We start from the raw sequence: 21017 nt of genomic DNA, 5'->3' as shown, positions 1-21017 counted from the left end.
TAGAACACAGCACCAACTGCCTCAGACGACCTCAGCCAGCTCCAGCCCTCACTTTTGGCTCCCTCCAGGTCACCTGTTCGGAAAACCAGGATATGAACACATTCCTTTAGAGAATTCCTGGTTCTCTTCCCAGAGTGGGTTTTGAGAGAGAATGTGTGTATCCGTGTGCATGTGTGTGCGTATATGCTGTGTGCCAACACGTGTTTGGCCGCGTTGACAACTGTGGATTAGGAGTTTTATTTGACTCAATGTTGCTTCATGCACTTCCTTCTTAATGTGATTTGACACTTCAGTGGAAATGTGTAACACATCAAATGTGAAGTCTCTGCATGTACTGAGTTGTTGTGTAATGTAATGTGTAACCGTCAATGTCGACTCAACATGCACATATTTATGTAATACTTTGCATTATGTCAACAAGAACTCAGTTTAGTGGGATTTAATCCCCTGGGGTCCCGCCCTGCAGCAGAGCTTCCTCTACACAACTGTACAATAATCGTACATTGAATCAACCTCATTGTCCCAGTGATGACCTGTTGCTCGACACCTATCATCGAGCACCTGTGTTTTACTTTCAACATTCACCAGTAGCTTTAATTTCAGGTAAACATCTTTCCACACCTCTTTTACTCGTTCTAACACTTTTTTTCCACAGATTTTAAAATGGAGGCACATCAGTCGGCAGTAGCACTCCACAAAAACTGAAATTAAAATAATTTCCATTGGCAGTTTTCTTCACTTATTTATGAAACCTCAGACTTCAACGGTAGCCTACTCCCAGTTGTTAGGATACGTTAATAATAATACTGTGTCATTAATACCGAACTATAAATAAAATGTTAGTGTTTACAGCATCTGTTGCGTTGGTTCCTTTTGAGGCATCTCTGCCGTACAACTTTAAAACTTTTAAAGAATAAATTCTTTTATTCTCTTTGGCACATTGTGTTGCCATGACGAACCTCCTCTACCTCTTGGAGTCAAAGAAACACACAGAAACATCTGTAGCCTGAGTCCAGTCATGAGCTGGCCTGAATCAGCTAATGACAAACCAACATTAATCTGTTTGTCTGTCGTCTATGAAAGAAAAGCCATTAGTGCCAATTACGTAAACCAGGGAGCCGATTCATTCCTGTCACGTTTGTCCGAGGCCCCTTCACAAAAGACACCAAGGTGGCAGAGCAGAGCAGTCTTGTAGATTAATTGGTATTAAGTTGATTCGGGCATAGCTGGGAATCCCAGTGGGTCGGGACCCTGGCATTGTGTCCACAGGTGATCCATCACGAGGACTAAACCCTCGCTGACACACAGAGGAAGGCTCACAGCTTTAAGGGCATAGACAGAACCGACCCCTCGCTGCCACGGTAACCAACCAACACAACAGTGCTTCTTCCCATTTCCTTACCTTTTTCACTCATGATTGAATTTTCCCATATCATACTATATAACATAAATGTTGTGCTTGCCAATGCACCTCGCACTCCATTAACCCCTGGGTGTTGTTTTACTAACAGTATGACAATCGAATGGCTCAAATTAAATTAATGATCGTTTTGGTAGCAACAAGATTTTCCTGATTTTGCTCTCCATGGGAATGAGAAACCCGGTTCCTTAATTGGCATAAATGTTTAAGACAGACTCGCTCAAACCCTTAGATTTCTACAAGACAGATGCCTCTATACAGGACGTGAGGTTTGATGAGTCTGAAAATGATGCAACGCTCACCACCAGGCAGATGGTCGCCCACCCTGAGCCTGGTGCTGCTCGAGGTTTGTGTCGCCACGACATCATCTTTCTGCATAACGAGCAGGATACCTCACTAAAAATATCTGAAATATCTGTGAATGACACTGACGCAGCTGTGCAGGTTGTTGTAGGTTGACTTACAGAGATAAGAACTCTTAAAACTCTCATCATGAAAAACATACAGTTAACTTCAACCACGCAGCTTCCCTATCGACTAAAACTTTCTCACAGTCTGCTTATTGTCTTTAGTCTAAACGTTGTTTCATTCTTCAAGTTGCTAATACTGGTGAAAGAATATAGAAGATCATAGAGGAGAAATTTTATGGTTTATGGTTATTCGGTGCAGTCTCAAATTTCCTCCCTGAACCTGATTTCTCCCAATAATCTGATTGTCTTGTGTGTGTGTGTGTGTGTGTACATAAACACAGTGATTGAAGAACAGCGCTGTTGAAAGACCCAACAATTAACCCTGCTTTCCTGGATGAAGGAAAACTCTAAAACTGCAAACTGAGGCTGAGCCATCTTGCCCAGTGGAAACATGACAGTCTGCAAACACAGAAAATGTAATCACACCTCACCAGACCTCTACTTTAAAAACTCCCTATCAGTAGAGGAACTGAGAGGAGGAGTGAGAGGGAGAGAGAAAGTATGAGGAGAAAACAGAGAGGAGAAGCCTCAGTGCTGATTAGTCCCTTTTCCAGTTCTGCATCAAAAAAAAAATAAAAAGAAAGTCTTTCATCGGGTGGATGGACATATGGGAGACGACTCGATCGTGATGTGTGCCGCAGCGTGTTACTGAACAAGCTACTGCTAAACTTGATTTCTAATCTGGAATTCAAATCTGGGAAGTTGCACAGTCTAACAAAGTTTCTTTCTCCTTTTCAATCCAAAACTCCAAATACAGTACAAAGCAGGAGAACGTCAAAATGATCCACTTCCTGCTTTATCACTACACTGCTAATGCAAACCGCAGATTCAGGAGAAGCAATGTGGATTCCATCTTGGTCATAAAACCGTGGTCTACATGTGTTTTATGTACTTGGAGAAGGTTTATGACAGAACCCCGTGGGGTATCTTGTTAGGGGTAGAGAGTGCCGAGGCTGTTACCATGAGATGTTTGGTCTTCATATAACTGGAGAGAGAGCTGTGTTTAGCAGGAAGTCGAGTGCTTTCTCTGTGAATGCTCGGCTTTGTGATTTTCATGAACAGAATCTCCCAGCACAGGTAAGGTGTGGAGATAAAGGTGACGTCAGGATTGCATCTGTAGCTTTTAGTGGATGGTTCTGCCGGCTTTATCTATTAAGTACAGATGGTCCACTGGTCAAATTAGTACGAACGACACCAGGCAGAATTTTGTGTCACTTTCTGTCTGAACACACAGAGATGGGGAGAGAAGCTCGGATGTCTGAAAGAAGCTCGGAGTAAAACTGCTGCTCCCTCGTGCAGAAGGCGGTCTGGACATCTCATTTTGAGGACTTTCCTGTGGAGGTATTCTGAGTATACCCAACATCCAGAACACACTGGATGGATTACACATCCTATCTGGCCTGGGAGGATGTGGCTGAGGATGGAGGGCTTTGCTTCGCCTTCTACCGCTGCAAACCCCAACCCCAGTGAAACAGCTGAAAACGATGGATGGATGGTTGACACACAGAATGAAGCATGCTGACATGATGAGTATTCTGCACGCACTGCAGTAAATGATCAAATAATGAAATGTAGGCTGCATGTTTGGCTACTGTCATGGATTATGCATGCAGAGCGAGCACTCGATCATGGCCACCTCCCGGTCCCTTTCATCCTTAGTCATGCATCGGTGTTCTCTTTGAGGGGATGCCAATAAGGGGGCGAGGGAAGAGGGCCCACCAATGCAACACAAAGCAGCGGAGCAGAATATGGCAGAAGCGATCGGGAAGAGGAATAATGAGGAAGAGAGGAGAAGAGGAGGAGGAGGAGGAGCAACATCATTAGCATGGAAGCGATGGCAGTATGACCCAGTTACGCACAATGCCTCAAGGGTGGAAGTGGAGGGGACGGACAGTCATGCAAACTCACGTGCCGACACACACACACCCACACGGCCGTATTCTGCCAAGGTGCAGACAAGTTCTACAGGAAGGACGAGGCCAAATGCAACAAGCCTGGACATGCTGAGGTTAGGTGGTGACAAATAGAGCCAGGCACGAGTCTGAGGCTTTCACACACAGGGAGGAGGAGGCCAAGCAGCGAGAGAACGATGTGAGGCCACACACCATCACACTGGGGTTTTTTTTTTTTGCTTTCTGTGACCTACATACACCATGTTAGCAGAATTAAGGTTTTCTCTTAGACGCATTCTCGTGCCTGACAAGCAGACACTCACTCCTCGCTCCTTCTGTCTCTCTGCCCCGCGGTTTCCCCTCAGCTGAGTAAGCTGTAGCACTGTTATGTGTGCTGTATATGAAGAGATGAAAGAGAAACTTGAGAGGCAAAAAAAAGTTGCAAAGCACAGTGGAATCACAAGGAGCGAGTCACCCTCAGAATCACTTTCCTGCAGGGTACTCTGAATCGAATTCATTAAAAGGGATGTGACGAAGCTTCATCTCGACAAATGGAGATGATAGAGGATGACAAAGCACTCTGGGTGACACCTCTCTCTCAGCGGCCATCAGCACCAAGAACCATCAGTGTCACTGTCAGCGAGCGGAGGGCTGAATCTGTCTTTTGTCAGGATGTCAGACAGGAAACAAGCTCGAGCAGGCTACTGAGAGATCTGCTGTTAGGACCATTTTGAGGAGGTGTCGTGTGGTTAACGTGCCGGATTGACTCCAAACTGACACTCTGAGCTGATAACCCCCCCACCCCCACCCCCTCTTTTCAATCCTCATCTCTGCTGCTTTATTGTTATGAGAGCGGACGAGGGGTGAGCGCTGCACAAAGGGGAGAGGAGAGGTGACGGATGGCAAACGTTTCCTCAAGAGAGATGAAGAAACATCTCCAATTCTAATGGGACGGCAGAGGGTGGGCTGAGGGGGGGGGGGGCAAAGCGGGGTGAAACCCTGCAAGGGGATAAAGGACAAGGGTGTTTGTGGAGGGGAGGGGAGAGGGGGTTGATTTGGGGTTATTTGCACCGTCACGGTCCTCACCTAATTTCCATAAATGAATCAAGGACGCGTGCCCTACTGTGTCTGTGTTGTACTTGCAGCTGCTGTCTTGCCCCGACAGACGCGATGTCTTCGCTACATGTCGACAAGGGAGCAGCTTCATCAAATTAATTTCTGTCGGGAGAGAGATAAACGCACTTCGTCAAGCTTGACTTGACTTTCGATCATTTAATCATCCGTGAGAGTACTTCGCGTGTATTTCTGGAAAAACTGCTGCACACCAATCACGTTCCTGCTTCTCGGCTTCAGATGCTTTTCCAGAAATGAAAACTGAAAACTCCAGCTGGTCGGGCAGCATGAGACTAGTAAATGATATTGACAGACAACGACTCTCACAAGAAGTTGGAGCGTTCACTGACACATCTGAGTTAACCATTAAATGTAAGAAGGCCGGACAAGCAATGTTCCTTGAGGGGATATTGAACAGTATTTCTGTGCATCATTAAAGTTCATGAATTTTGCAAACAGTAACAGATGAAGTCTCAGATATCTTACCTTAATGATAACTGAAGCAATTTCGCTCTCAACCGTGCAAATGGTTACTCATCCAATCCAAAATATACTGTAGGACAAAAAGACCCATATTGTATTTACTAGTATTACAAATTCATTGGTGTCTTGTTTCTGAAATGCTTTCATTTTCAAATGTGTTGCATTTAAGGAGGTTTTCAGTCCTTCGCCTCTGCTGCCTCAAAGGTTTATGATGTGCTGCTATCTAGTGGACATTTGTGGTATTTCCAATTAAAGCCTCATACTCAAATTAAAGGGTTAATTCACCCAAATGTCATAGTTTCTCATTTGCTCTTTATAGCACGAAGCCATACAGATAATAGTAGTTTAATTTGTCCAGGTTTTGAGATTTCCGTCTCTTAATTGTCTGCATCTTGTGCAAGACAATAGAAGTGGATGGAAACGGTGTCGTTGAATCAGTACATTTATTCACTCTCCAAAAATAGTGTATTACAAGAAAAGTCCTGCATTCAAAGTTTTAAATTAAAGCTCCTCTAATGAATATTTTTATGCACAGAGCATTATCACCTGATTCTACAGCTCCTCTCAGTGTTTTAGCTCATTGAATTGTTTTGTTTTTTTTTGTCCTGCAACTTTAGCTTGTTGGTTCACTCTTACAGCAGCTCATAAGTGTCACTTCCAGATGAAGACGGCTTGTTTGTAGTGAAAAACACCGATGAACCTGCCCAACACACAAAGCTAGCAGCTAGCTGATGAACACAGTGGAGTATTTAGTGGCTAAAGAGCCTGATATTTCTCAGGATTTGGAGAATAGAGCAAAAGAAGAGTGAATATTGGACTTCTATTCATCCGGTGGCCAGAAACACGAGTCCAGACGAATGATAATGTTGCTTCATGTCTGGATGTGTAAATAGGCAACTGTTTGATAACGCTTTCACAATACCAACTTTATAAGGTGATAAAATGTAAATCTTGTGTTTTCAGCTTGTGGCCCTAAATCAATATAATCAAACACTTAATCACCATAGGTAAAAGTGCTCGTTACAGAGGCAGAATGGTCCCTGTCATTTATAGATTACATTTTATATTAGGTTTTTAATACCGGCTGCTGATGCATTAATGTGTCAGCAGCATTTTAAGGTTGTAGTTGCTCAAGGTCGTTATAATTCTAACTGCTTTACACACAGTTATGTTGTTAAATTTAATATAAATTGTCAGATTATTAGATACACTTTTAGCTAAAACTAACACAGTAATGCAGCATTGATTCAATTTTATTGCCATTTTAGACGATATAGTTTATACTTACTCCGTCTATATTCTTTATTACATCAGTGAGGACAGTTATGTTTACCTCCAACAGTAACTGAACTGCAAAGTAGCATCAAATGGAAACGAGCACACCACTGCACTTGGCACAAGTATAACACAAGAGCTTAGATAAAGCATAAAGACTTATAAACTGGATAATAATTTATGAGCACTTGCCCATTCCTGCCAAACGACATTGTCATTCTAAATGTACTTTGGCCTGAGTTTGTGGAGGGACAGCAGGTGAATATGCAGACTGTGAGACCAGGTAGGGTTATTGAGCTATAGCACATATTCTCAGGGTTATGTAACACAGCGGTGGTGTTGAACAATCAAACAAAGGGTGGCAAAGCGCCTGACTGACTGACTGCCTCACATAACACCACAGCTGAGGTCTGCTACAGCCCCCTCTGCATATCAAATAATACAAGCTCAACACTGAGACTTATCCTACATATTATATGTTAACTATATATGACAGAAGAAAGTTCTGATAACTTCTACTAACTTTTTTTTTAATTTAAATTTTATGTACAATAACCACCAATACAACACAGAATCCTGTTGTTCACCAATTCTTGGTGGCGGTAAATCCAGCATAAATAAAAGTCTTTTCTGGCACCCAGGAGCCGGCAGCTGAGATAAATCATGCAGGAGTAAAGAGGTAACGGGCAGGTGAGTATGGTGCAGGTGGATTTGTTGGTGATCCAGATTACAAGATCAACAGGCCAGCAGAACTTCAGCCCACACTGACCCCCAGTCAAAATCAGGTCTCAATTATGGCACATCTTTTCTCCGAGGTCTATCTAAGGGAAGGTCTTTGTAAGAGGACTCACACTCACACTGCCCCCGGAAGTTCCTCTATCTGTGATGAGTTTGTGAAATAGGTGTTAATTTAATGGCTGATCCTAACAGCCTTTCAGATCCTGGAACAAGTGAAGACCAGTAAATATCATCTAGGGTGTGAACACCTTTTTTACCCCGATGAAGAAAAACTAATCCGTCCAATGATTAGTTGATTGTTGTTGAATATTGAGGTGTCAAAATGCCATGGGCATTGAACAGTGCATAAATTCTGGGCGTTGTGCCAAGTCTGAAAAACGGCCAAACCACAGCTGACTGTTTGATAGAAATGTAGGTGTGAATTATATCCTGGAGTCTCCATGGGGAGAATAACTTCTCTTCTAAAGCGCGCCCGTTAATCCAGTTAATCAAAAGGTGTTAGCGAGAAGGTTCAGAAGTGTAATTTAAAATTTGGGACTGCCTACCCCCCATCCAGCCTCCTCTGTTGAGGAGTGAGCATTTTGAGTCTGGGCCACTTATTGTTCGAATGAAATATAAAGATTGCTGAGTGGAGTTTCCGCCAGTGACCTTTAGGGCGGACGAAGGGAGAATTGAACTGTCAAAATTAACTTGGTAATTCATTTATGTTTTATTGTTGAATCTTAAAGTGAGATGGGTAGGGTCAACCATCTATTAAGGTCCTGGAGGACATTGTTTTACGTGCTTGTATAATTAAAACAGTCTGCTTTAGGGTGGGGAATACTTTGACGCCAAGATATCGGAAGTGATGAGCCTTGCCTCGGATAGATATGGGCTCGAGAGACAGGGCAAAAAGACCTGGACTCAAAGAGGAAGTCCTTTACTAGTCCCAAAGATATGACCACTCCAGCCTATCAAAAGCCTTCTCGGCATCCAAAGATATGACAGCTGCTGGTGTTTTATCATCTTTGCTAGCAGCAATTATGTGCAGTAAATGTCTGGGATTGTCAGTGGCTAGACGACCTCTTATGAAACCCGTTTGGTCCCAATGAACCAGAGATGTCACACAGTGTTATAGTCGGCGAGCCAGGACCATGGTGTAGATTTTACGATCGACATCGAGAAGTCTCCTTCTTTAGAAGTAAACACATAAGTGCCGTGTTGACATCCCTGGAAAATCCACTCTGCTCTATTGAATACTGAATCACAGAAAGCAAAAGGTCCCTGAAAGTCAAATAGAGCTCTGAGGGAATGCAGTGCCATCGAGGCGCCTTCCCTCTCTGCATGTCGAGGGCCGCATCTTTAAGTTCTTAAGAGTAACAGGTTAAAAGGATATGAATGTTTCATTTATCTCCTTGTGATGGGTAATTATCTCCCCCTGCTGGGTTCTTATAGATGGGGTATCATGGCCAGTAGGTGACCTTGGTCTAGAGCGGGGTTGTGCTTGATCAACACATAGGTGCACAAGAGAAGAGTTTGCTGAGAGAGGCGGTGAGAAAGATGTCTATGGCTGCAGTGAGTTACGTGCAGCAAGGAAACATCAAAAAGAAGGGGGGAGGAAAATAGGTTGCGGATTCTAGGAAAGATCTTTTACCTCAAGGAGAAGAAGGAAAAATCTAAAAAGTACGGGCGTCATAACCTGGCGCCACAGGTTAACAAGTCCTGCGTCGCAAGCCCATGACTTCTGGGCCTCAGAGGTCTGTCTCTGGTCTGATCCTGTCCTGATCTATCCAAAGCTGGATCCCATACAGCATTAAAAGTTCTATTAATAACTATTAAACTCACAAAAACAACACAATAAAGCATCAAAGAACATTTACTAAAGGTTTATTTGAATCTGAGTCATGCTACAGAGTTACTGAATTAAGTTTAAACAAGATTTCAAGCTAAATAATTACTATTATATACATATATATATATGTGTGTGTGTGTGTTTTCTCTCTATATAATTACTGTAACAGTATTTATTGCACATTTTAATGCTACCTAAGTTGCATTCAAATTAGAGTGCTCTGGGCGGCGCACAGAGCCAAGCAGTGTGGGGTTACTGTGAACAAGTCTGTCCTTATCTGACCCATGGGACTCTCCTCCCCTTCTGCTCCTGCCTCTGCTGTGCTGCTGGTGACCGTTGGCTGCCTTGTGCGCCACAGACCCACCCACAGTCAGTCAGTCAGTCAGTCAGTCAGTCAGCCAGCCAGCCGCTGGGCTCACTGCCAAACAACTGTGGGACAATGGTGACCCGGCGCCAACCTGCACTCATGGAGGCATTAGTTAGTGTAAAACGTGGCAACTTATCTCTTGTGTCCGTCTGTCTGTCTTTACTCTTCGACTTCCACAAACCTCGTTCACTATACGCCCACCGCCCCACTTCCTGCCTGCTGTAAAATATAGTCCCGTCTGTGTCCTAAAGCAACCTCACCTAAAGCGACCCCATCGTCTTGTGCGAATAAGAGCCGTGAAGAGAGTGAGAAGAGAGAGTATCCTTGTGTTGAGTTTGTGATCTGCAAACTAAACTCAACCCACTCTCTCTTTCTGCCTCTGCCAGTCCTATCACATGCTTTCCTAGATTGTTTACTTGCACTGGTTTGGTCTCTCTCCTTTCTAAGCTCCCTCCCTCTCCCTTGCTCTCTCTCTCTTCCTCCCATCAAGGCTCTCTTGCCCGCCCACCAGTTGATTCCTGCTTACTCTTATGTGGCGATAAGAGCAGAGACGAAAACGGGAAAGAAGGCCTGTACAGCCCTTTTCTCTCAGGATTTGGTCTTTTGCTGTTGCAGTTTCTGATCCTGCAGTTGCACTCCCCTAACAACTACCGTGAGTATCTGCCTATGCCGAATCAAATAAACAAGACTATAATAGGTAGCACTGGAGGAGATGACAGTGGGACGGACCCCCCCTCCCTCCTTCCTAACCCCACACAGCTAGGGAGAGTGGCGGACGTGCAGAAAAGATAGAAACTGTGACACAGATCGAGCTGAAAGATTTCATGAAACGCTTAAATGTGCAGCAGCTGTGTTGATACAGGAAGCTGAAAAATGTTCTCTAGACACAATGAAGTATGTCAAACATGATGGTGCTGTATTTAAACCACATTAAAAACATTAACTAGTGGTTAAAACATTTCTCCGTAAGAATTCTGTGCATGTTTTGTGTCTGCAAGGAATAAAACACGAATGAAAAAGTAAACATGAAGGCTGAATGATCCGTTACTGGACGCAACCATTGCTCCCTCCAGTTTCTTTTCTCATGTAATAAACAGTGTTCAGATAAAAAGACTGTATGTAACAAAATGAGACTTGTTTTTCTTTAATTATGTTTCAGTAAACAGGTCAAATCTTTCCCCTCACTTCTGTCCCTCTCAGAAGGTCAGCATGGACTCTTAAATTGACTACCTGCCAATATCCGCCATTTTCACTCGCTGTGTGCTTCTGTGTGTGTGTGTGTGTGTGTGTGTGCGTGTGTGTGTGTGTAATGATCCACAGAAAGTCAGGTGAAAGGACACAACCAATGTGAGAGATTTTAAATCTTCAAGCATAATTTAAACAATTTTCCTCATCACTGACAAACTTAAATCACAGACTGTGAACATGAACAATTTTCAAGAGTCAGTTAAAGGTCAAAGCACTGTTGTCCACATGATGTGATCTGTTGTGTATCGCTGACCCTCAAATTCATCTGGCACCGACATCAAGGACGCACATTTTGCTTTTGCAATTAGTTTTTAATTTAATCTAATTTAATATAATGATAAAGCTAATGCTAATATAATCAGATAGAGAATCTCTCCGCATCACTGCAAAAATGACCTGGTAAACAGCACTGTGAACTCTCAACTGGCTTTCATCCAAACCACCTTTATAAAGCACAACCATGATGGATCATGGATATTAAGAGTTTATTTTACATAAATGGGTCTGTGCATATTTGTGTGTGTACAATAGCTCTTAAAGCACCTAAATATCTTTCATGCCTTTCACTGAACTGCTGGTTGTAGTTACAGCTGCCCTTTAAATGCTCTTCTGTGCGTCATGTGGTGCATTCAGGTGCTTTTGTCCTGTTTAACAATGCAATTTACTTTGCAACAAAATAATATTGGATGTCAACATTTAGCTTTATACTATATATATAACTATATAACAAAAAAAAAGTGACAGTATAGACTAAATATACTGAAATTCAGCTCTTCCACGTTCATTTGCACTGTTGGGACATTTGCTTTTAAAACAGGTATCTAAATCTAAAACTAATTTGAAATGAACTTTAGTTTTGTTTCACTGCCTCATGTAGTTTTACTGAACACATTTTATATACAAACATTTCACAGAAAGGTTCATTTGCCTAAAAATATTTATTTTTATGCGCATTGAAAACTTCTAAAGCTAATTCAGTCACCTGAATCTAAAAGTAGATCACCTGTTTATATCGCTACTCGAGTATTTGACCGTAAGCGGTTATTTTGTCCCTTCCATCTCAGGTACCTGAAAGAAGTAACTTAGTTTATTAAACTCAATAATTACCCACTTGTAAGAGGATTATTCTAACGCGGGTATGTGGAGAATAATTAACAAAGGTTTGTGTTCAAATCTGTGATAAACCTGTATCACTGTTTACCTGTGTCTTTTTCAGATGCTCCACCTGTCTGCAGGGCGCGTAGGAAGCCTACTGGTCAAGCGCGCGACGGCGGCCTTGTCCACCAGCAGCGCGAGGATGTCGAGCCACGGTCACGGTATGATTAGTGTTTTCCCACATCCGCCATGTAACTTAGTGCCTGTGAGGTAAGAGAGAGGAAGCTCCTCGCGAAGAAAAGTCTCTGTTTTCTGGATGAACTGAGGCAGATTCAGGGGGCGGGAAGTTTTCTTTTAGCTCTGTTTACATAACCGGGTCAGAGGTCACTGCAGCTGGTTGCTGTCCAGGTGTAGACCAACAGGTGTTCATCTCCAATAATGCTTAATTATTTATTTATTTATCATTTTTGCCGTAATAATCAGAAACTACAAAGTAACTGAAGTTAGAAATGAATGCACCAAGAAACTAATAATATTTCTTTCTCAAATGTGGTGAAAGTGAAGTATAAAGTAGCAGAAAAATAAAATGCTCAACTAAAGTACCTCAAAATTATGCTTTAAATTACCTGAGTAAATACTGATACCCTGAAATCACAACTATCCAAATTTGTGACCCTGCCTAAAGTCCAGGGAAGTACCATTATTGATGACAGCTACTATCAAGTCTGTGAAAAGTATGACAAAACTGTTAATAGGTCAAAGACTTCAGTGTCACACCTGCACATATTTTTCAGAAAGCAAAGGTTAAGACTAACAGCCTAAATTAATCTGTATGAAACCAGATTTAAATCCACTAGTTTAACTGAAACAAAAGTTCTCAGTATTTTAGTTTTATGCACGAGGTCTGATAATGTGCCTCTGTCTGTCCGACCAGCAGATGGCGCTGCTGTACCATCATCACATCCATGTATACAGATTGTCTTTTGGGCTTTTGTGTTTCTTCAAGTAGAATTTCCTAATTCTGGGTTTAGAAAACGTCTCTTGCCTGGACTTTGTTGCAGTATTTTTAAAAAAGAAAAAAAGGTGACTCTGTCCCTCCAGACGTGGCAGAGACTACGGACATGTCTCAGCCGATGTACTGGGACCGTGTGGACCTTCCTCTGCCTGACAGACCCTACAAAGACGCGAACAGTGCTGCTGAGAAGAGCCTGAAACAGAAGGAGAAAGGACCCTGGGGCCAGCTGTCCAAAGAGGAGCAGCTCGCCTGTAGGCAACACAAACACACACAATACACAGAGAATGGATATCCACAGTTTGAAGTTTACATTTATAAGCAAAGGAAAGTTAGTAGTGAAAAGTAATTTATTTAAATTTGCACTGTTGCATCAGTAGCAATTTAATTATGTCAAATGTTATTATACATCAGTCACTGGAGAGATTTTACTGCAGAACAATAACTTTTAGTTTTGATACTTTAAATACATTTTGATCATAATAATCACAGTCACAGAGAGAGGAGAGGGTTTCACACAATGAATTTAATGTGTCCCCTTGACCTCTGTCTCTGCCTCTGCCCCGCCCCTCTCCCCCTGCAGTGTATCGGCTGGCGTTCCGTCATACCTTCCCAGAGATAAAGAAGCCATCAGCGGAGTGGAAGACCGTCCTGGGGGGCATCTTCATCTTTCTGGGCTTCACTGGCCTGGTGGTCTGGTGGCAGAAAGTCTACGGTAATAAATCTGCCTGCAAGTTTGCCTCAACGTCACACACTTGTTGCCGCAGGGGTTTTTACGTGCTGCAGACCTGTGTCACAGCAGATATTTTTGACCTGTCAGTGCAGAAAAAGCACAGAAGTATCTAATAACATTAATGATGGCTCTGCTCCTTTTAAGTATAGTGCATGCACAAGAGCAGGGCTGCAACTGACTCATCTAAACCCTTTATTAGTGTCACGAGTAGCAGCTCTTCATGTTCATGTACAGACGTGTTTTTATATTCATATTGACTCCATTACAGTGTTAAATGATGCGCTGTGTATCTCTGTATTCCTTGTTGTCTCCAGTCTACCCTAAAACCCCCAGGACCTTTGACGAGGACTGGCAGGCCAAACAGTTAAAGCGGATGTTGGACATGAGGGTGAACCCCGTCGAGGGCTTCGCCGCCAAGTGGGACTATGAGAAGAAACAGTGGAAGTAAATAGACAGGTTGGACTGCGGCTGAGGTGGCTCACAGTTCGGACCCGTCACTCCGGAGCACGGCTTTGTTCCGCTCTGCGAAGCTGCTGCTGAGCTAAAACTGAATCTGAATGTTGCATTATAAATGTTAAAACCACTAGAAAGACAGAGCTTATCCACTGTCGGCATCTCTGGGGTAATTTTACTTTACTGTGCCACCTCTGGCCCTCAGTCAGCCGCCTCTGCCTCCAGCCGCTGCGACCTTCTGTCATGGTGATAACTGTGCCCGTCCAGGTGTAGCCGTATGATAATAAAGTTTTGCTTTGTGTCTCTGCGCCAGTCTTTTATTGTGTTTTTGTTTTTGTGTTGTGTTTGATGGATTGTCATGAAATCTGTACAGACATCGATGCTCAGAGTCCTAAGGATCATCTGACTTTTATTATAGAGCAACCATGAGTTTCACATTTGTGGTTTTGAGTGAAATGTCTCGACATCACATCGTCTGGATTGTCACTAAAGCTGGTATGTTAATGAATTCCTCCTCAGGATGAACTGCAAGAACTTCTCTGACCGTCTGACCCATTGTTCAGGACTCTGGAAAAGACGAGACAGACTCAACACGTCCTCCAACATTGGCTTTATTAGGTTTAAACGTACTTAAAAATTTTTACAATGCCATTCTAAGACATACAAACAGACCATTGGACATGGTTGTTCTAGACTCTTATGACCAACAAAAATGCACCAGAGACTCAACTTTCCTCTTTTGAAAATATCCTCCTGCTTTGTTTTTGCATTTTCTCGTCTAGTAGAAGTCCAACAGTCCTACAAAATAAAAGCACAATGAATGACAATGCACACCAATAGAAAGATGGTTTTTAGTTTTAAGGCCAATTATGCTTTTTACACCAAATATAAATAATGTTTAAAAGCCATCAGTTCTGTTTTTCTTAAATATGTTACTAAGCTAACGTACTATTCTAATTAGTTTAAATAACTAGCATATATATATATATATAAGTATATATATATATATATATATATATATAGGGTCGTGCCAATGCTGTCACGCTTCCTTCATTTGTGCCTCCTTCAGGAACAAAAACTCACACGCATGCACACACACACACTCACACTGTCACACACAGACACACACACAGACACACACACACACACACAGACACACACAGACACACACAGACACACACAGAAACACACACACATAATATGTAAGAAGGGGATTTGTTTAAGTGAGGGCCTGGACCGCAGAGAAAAGCCTACGAGCAGCTTCTTGGTGGGGCACACACTAGAAAAATATATATATACTGTACTGGAATGTATGAGAGCAGACCTTGGCTAATAAGATGCTCAGGACACAAGCATTTAGAGGGGGATACTCATCAGGTTTTTTTTTGTCGTTTTATTTTGGTGAAACATCGGTTGGTAGATGTACATGATTCTGTGAAGATGGAAAAGAGCAAACGTGAACGTGAGAGATGAGAGATGACTCCTGCTTTGAAGATGGAGGCACAGCTGCACTGACAGTGTAGTGATGGATGTTTGCAGATATGTTTTTTACACTCCCCTCCTTTAATGTTTTCTCTGTGTGGCTCCACACGGTTGAATCTAGCGCTGAACTCTTGTTTGATGAGCTTCAGATGGCGCCTGTCAGTCCTGCACTGAAGCTGTATTGTGCTCTATATTGTTCTGCTTTAGCACACCGGGACATATTGTTGTGAGCTGCAGATTGGATTTGGAATAAGATCAAATTTGAAGCAGTTGGAAGATGCTGGGAATGGGGAGGGGTACATCCCCCACCACCACCACCACCCCTCTTTTCCCTCCCTTCCCAGTAAATTAATCGAGCTGCCAGTTGTTGATGCGTGAAACGCCTGGCGACAAACACTCCTCCGACTCCAGCTTTAAATTAAAGATTGAAAGATGTTGAGAAACAAAGACGAGGTCTCCTTTTCCCTGTCTCTTGTGGACTACATCTGACTGGCGGGTGTGTGTGTGTGTGTGTGTGTGTTACAAGCGTGTCTGTGCGTGCCGAGGTGTGTTTATGTGAAGCAGCAGGTGGGCCAGCTGTGACTGACACACGTGACTAGGTGCAGTGACAGCCGGGGGACCGCAGAGGAAGAGGTGGAGCTGGATGGAGAGGGAGAGAGGAGGAGAGACGGATGGAGATTTGACAGATTTGAGGTGTCTGGGGAGGACGAGGCGGGGAAGTGGAGGGGCTGGACTGTGAAAGTAACGCGTGGATAACTAGGAGTGAGTGTGTGTGAGATGAGATATGAAGGTTCGGGTGTCTAGTTTTACGCATCTGCCGCCACAGACAGTTGCTGATTTGTTTAAGATGGTGAACAGACACATTCTGACACATTTGTCATCAAATTCAAACCAAATAACCTCTGAAGCAGAACTGCATTGTCTCCTCACAGGCAGCTGCTGCTGCTGCAGTTTGCTACATAAACTGATGTTTACTCCGATGCTAAAACGAAACATCACTCTGACTGTAGGATCTGACTAATGGAAATGATTAGTGAATTAGCACACGGTGGAATAAAAACAGCAAAAATAGTTTTCTGTTTGATCAGTGCAGCACATGATTAGGAAACTTCAAATGACTGATACTTTACTTTAACCCTCCACCACCATACTGAGCAGTGTATATAAACAACTATGGCAGCAACTAATGGGTATTTTCTTGATTTGATTCATTGTTTATTCTATAAAATGCAACTGAAAAATGTCTGTCAATAATCTAAAACCCAAAGAAATTCAGTTTATCATTATTATTATTTTTTTTTATTGTATATAGACAGAAGGGGTAAGTTTAACATTTGAGAATCATTAACTAACTGTTGTCATTTTTGCTTTCTAATTATCAGTTATTTCCTCCATCAAGTGGTTGTAACCAGACAGACATTTTAAGTGTTAATTACCACATGTTTCATCAGTTGGCTCCTGTGAAACTTCCATAACTGGAGTATGAACAGAAAATAATTGATTGACAATGTGTATGTCCGCTGGTTAGTGACAACAAGGAGCAGGAATGTAAAACTGACTGGTTGAGAGCAGAGAGCACTGACAAGGTTTTTTTATTTTTATATATATTTTTTTGTCAGATTTCGCCACTTGTTTGTATCTTGGTCACATTAAGGAAAAAAAATTTAAAAAAATCAGCCAATCATAGAGAACATTAAACTGAAGCTGCGTTATATTGTCAATCATTCATTAACTGTTAACGAACTAGTTACGGATGCTTCACAGACGCTGTAATTGTCAACACATACATTAGTAAAACCTTATAGCTGCTCACAATTACATTATAGTGTATTATAAACCATTTATTACTTGTTTTCATGTTGTTTATAAAAACTAAATGGAGGGGAAGGGGTTAAAGTAAAGTGTAACCAAAATGACAGCTTAACATCCAAATATTCAAATATCCAAGTATCCAACCCTGTTGAGATGAAAGAGTCTTTCATGCTGTTGAAAGATCTTTCCGAGTCGTCTGAGTGTCGCTGTGACCGGTGCCGCTCTCATCTGTTGTGTGTGTGTGTGTGTGTGTGTGTGTGTGTGTGTGTTGCTACAGTATTCGCTGCATTCTTTAGCTACTGTGAAAGTAAACACGGAAGGTCTGAGCCACGGCACGCTGCTCGTCTGAAATGCAGTCACACTGATTCTGAGGAGTTGCCACACACACGGTGATCTGGCAGTCAGCAGGCTGACTAAACACAATCAGGATCAGATCAAGGCCAAGTGTGACCATGAAGCACAGATCAGCGGGAGCAGTGGGGTTTCAATGTTTCACAAATCCAAAAACCAAACGCACCAACAAACACAAACAAGCAGAGGATTTAGTTTCCCACAAGGTTTTTAGTTGAAGACTCCCATGTTCTGTTAACTAAAGTCTGTTTGACTCCTTTTCATTTATCATTCATACAAAACCTAGAAGCATGAGGACAGAGCAAGACAAAACAATCTGTGTATGCAGTCATGGATTATGATGTTACACTGTATGTGTTGGTGATCAGGGTGGCTGGCAGGGAATGGGAACTACAGAAGCCGCTCAGGGGCAGGTGCTACATCCGTCCCTGCTTTTACTCTCCATATGGCACATACAAAGCTATTGTCGAGCTGTGTGTGGGGACGTGCAACAAAACAAGCTTCAAGACGAGACATGTAGAGCAGCCCAGGCTGACTCTGTATATCAGACAGGTCTGGGTTAACTGTGGGGACTGGAATCTGTTTGAGCCTCTTTTGAGGATGAAAATGGGAAACAAAAATTTGTTAAAACTAAAACACACATACAAAAAGAAAAAAAAAAAAAAATCATACAGGAACAAGTGGAGAAAGGGAAGAGAAAGAACGGTGATTCAATGAATTAAAGAATAATATGCCTGTCTCTGTATAACCATGCATTTTTCACCAGGGTGGGAGTAAGGTGGAAACATGAATAACTGTAACTCTTCCTCTTCTCTGTCTTTTTCTCAAAGTCCAACAATGTGAGGATTCTCAGTCCGCGGGGGGGGGGGGTAAAGTAAAGTAAACATCATCAGCAGTTCTGAGGAGACAAACAGGACCTTCATTTTAACTTCCGCGGTGTGTAAGCTGAGGGTGTTGAAGGAGGCAGGTGGAGAGGGGACGTGGGAGACGAGTGTTAAGAGGGTTGTCGTCTATCTCCTCTCACAGGCGCTTTTGGGCAATCAGTGAGCCCACCACAACCCCGGTCACCAGGGTCATCCCCGCCAGCAGCCACTTCTTGAAACTCTCCTGAGACCTCCTGCTCTCTGCTGCTGCGTCCTGCCCGAAGATTTCAGCAAAGCGCTCCTGGAAGACATGGAAAAAAGAAAGGGTTAACACCAGGGTATTTCCTGCTGACTATGTGAGATATATTCAAATATAAAAAAAACCCACACACATATACACTTCCAAAAACACCCCTTTAGAAAAAAAGAAAAAGAAAAGAAAAGAAAGCCACAGACAGGTTTAGAGAGTCAGGTAGATTCCCTTCTGTAAAGGTCTCCAGGCCTCAAACAAGCAGTCAGCTGCTGAGACACCCACATCTAGGTATTCTTATGACTGTCACAACAGACATGTTCATGTGTGGAAATTTCCATGCAGCACACCAATCACACAGGTAAGGCACCGTCACAAGCAGAAAAAAAAAGCCCCAAAAGCCACCTGCATTGAAGCTGTTCACACCAACAACAAGATCTCATTGATTAAAAAGGAAAAAAAAAACCCACATCATTAAACCCTTAATCAGGAGCCGGTCACAGCAGCTCTCACTTTAAAAATGTTCCACCAAACCTCCCCTCCTCTTGCACGCATCCTATCAGTTCTGCGGCAGATCCCTGCTGAACCGCTGTTGTTGCTGACATTCTCTCCCACCGTTGTCTTCACTCTGCCAAGCCTACATTGCCGCCCACTGAAATCATTTCCTGGAAATGAGCTGCAGAGCCTGCAGTTCTGATGTACGGCCACAGGGAGGCGGCAGCCAGGCTCAGATCTCATGTACAAACACAACAGCAGATCAGCTGAGGTGGACACAGCCCACTGAGTCACTACTGATGATGTGCATGTTGTTTCTACTTCTATAGTGTCAGAGCTTCACTCAGCTCACTCATGCTGCTTATACTGAATGAAGGTCACATGACTAATTAAGATGTCTGATTCGGTCATTACACAGGCAGGACAAGAGGTCTACTGTGGGTCATTACTGCTGAGAAAGAGGACGGGAACAAGAAAGTGAAAGGACTAAGCAGGAATGACTGAGACACAGAAAGAATGCAGGGGCGGGGTTGGGTTAGGGGCTATTGCTGGAAACAGAGAAACAAAGCAGGGAATATCATCATAGCTGTATCAAAAGGAGTTACAGGAACATGGGGGCTGTTCCAGAAAGTTTAACAAACTTAACTTAACACTGAGTTAGCAATCTGCGTGGTAGGTGAAAAAAAGCTCCAACAACAGGATTCCCCATGACAACGGATAAATAAAGGGCAGAACCTCAGCTTTCATCCAGAGATAGAAATGCCTTACATGCCACATTCAGCTACGTTTAGACCACAGTCACACTCACTGGGCATGTTCAAGGTTCAGGAATATTCTCCAGTGTGATTTATCTATGGACACCAGTGCAACCAGTCACACCATTAAAAAATATGACATCATTACTCATTGAGTGGTGTGGCTATATGTGTGGAGATTCATAATGTACAGTTCCTTGTTTAAAGAAATATTACTGCAGTGATGACCTGACAGTTGTCTTAATGTGTACAGAGTCACAGCGTTGCTGAGAATGATCCAACACCCGACCGGGATCTTGATCTCCCTCTCCCGAAGTGATTCACTGCAAATTAATAAGCTTCGATATCAACTGGATCAATAAGGAAATGAAAGAGCGTGTCCGATAGCTCCTAAAGGCCCCAACACTGAGCTGTAGAGGAGGGGGCTCTCACAAACCCAGGATGTGTTGAAGGGAACCAGCCAGTGAGCAGTTACTAGTTGGGGCCAAATGGACACGTGAGTGAAACAATATGAAGAAGTGACAGTCATAAATCAGAGGTGGTTTACAGAGAGGGGTGGTGACTTTCATTCCTAAGTCATTCCAGGAGCTTTAGGTCATTCTGATTTCTGTCTGATAACAGAGGTGTGGCGTTCAGTTTCTTTCACACCCCTGCGTCTCTTCCTGCTTGATGTGTGACATCATCACCACAAATGGACCATTAAAGACCGGACTTAAACAATGAAACTGACTGGTCCCTGAGCTCTCAGGAAATAGGCCAACAATGACACACACATAATAACAGGATCACTTGTTAGTAATTTAAGTATGAGACGGATGTTGGTGCATTTCTGCAGAAATATGATGCTACGCAGGGGTTCTAAGGAAACAAATCTTAACT

The 21017-nt window shown here is 42.9% G+C and overlaps 2 protein-coding genes across 4 annotated transcripts in view; one reads left to right on the top strand and one right to left on the bottom strand.

The window, feature by feature from the left end:
* Positions 1-10079: 10079 nt before the first annotated feature.
* Positions 10080-14438, top strand: LOC111234724. Its single transcript, XM_022762900.1, has 5 exons — positions 10080-10241; positions 12054-12153; positions 13034-13198; positions 13528-13659; positions 13992-14438. The coding sequence occupies exons 2-5, from the start codon at positions 12054-12056 to the stop codon at positions 14123-14125; spliced, it is 531 nt and encodes a 176-aa protein (XP_022618621.1). The 5' UTR covers positions 10080-10241; the 3' UTR covers positions 14126-14438.
* A 287-nt stretch (positions 14439-14725) lies between these two features.
* bcl2l1 (BCL2 like 1) overlaps positions 14726-21017 on the bottom strand; it is a 30881-nt gene continuing 24589 nt past the window's right edge. For all 3 annotated transcript variants that reach the window (XM_022762896.1, XM_022762898.1, XM_022762897.1), the window contains one exon: positions 14726-18939. In XM_022762896.1, the coding sequence (XP_022618617.1) occupies positions 18796-18939 (144 nt within the window). In that variant the 3' untranslated portion in view covers positions 14726-18795. The remainder of the gene's footprint in view (positions 18940-21017) is intronic.

This window comes from Seriola dumerili, unplaced genomic scaffold, assembly GCF_002260705.1.
Source record: "Seriola dumerili isolate Sdu_G_001 unplaced genomic scaffold, Sdu_1.0 BDQW01000454.1, whole genome shotgun sequence".
Taxonomy (NCBI): Eukaryota; Metazoa; Chordata; class Actinopteri; order Carangiformes; family Carangidae; genus Seriola; species Seriola dumerili.
The sequence above is the reverse complement of the archived record's forward strand: the minus strand, read 5'-3'. Positions and strand labels throughout refer to the sequence as shown.

Bases quoted from the DNA above. Each gene is read 5' to 3' on its own strand.
- LOC111234724 (XM_022762900.1), top strand. From the start codon at position 12,054: ATGCTCCACCTGTCTGCAGGGCGCGTAGGAAGCCTACTGGTCAAGCGC. The intron at 13,199-13,527 runs GTAGGCAACACA...CTCCCCCTGCAG, and splicing joins CAAAGAGGAGCAGCTCGCCT to TGTATCGGCTGGCGTTCCGT. The intron at 13,660-13,991 runs GTAATAAATCTG...TGTTGTCTCCAG, and splicing joins CTGGTGGCAGAAAGTCTACG to TCTACCCTAAAACCCCCAGG.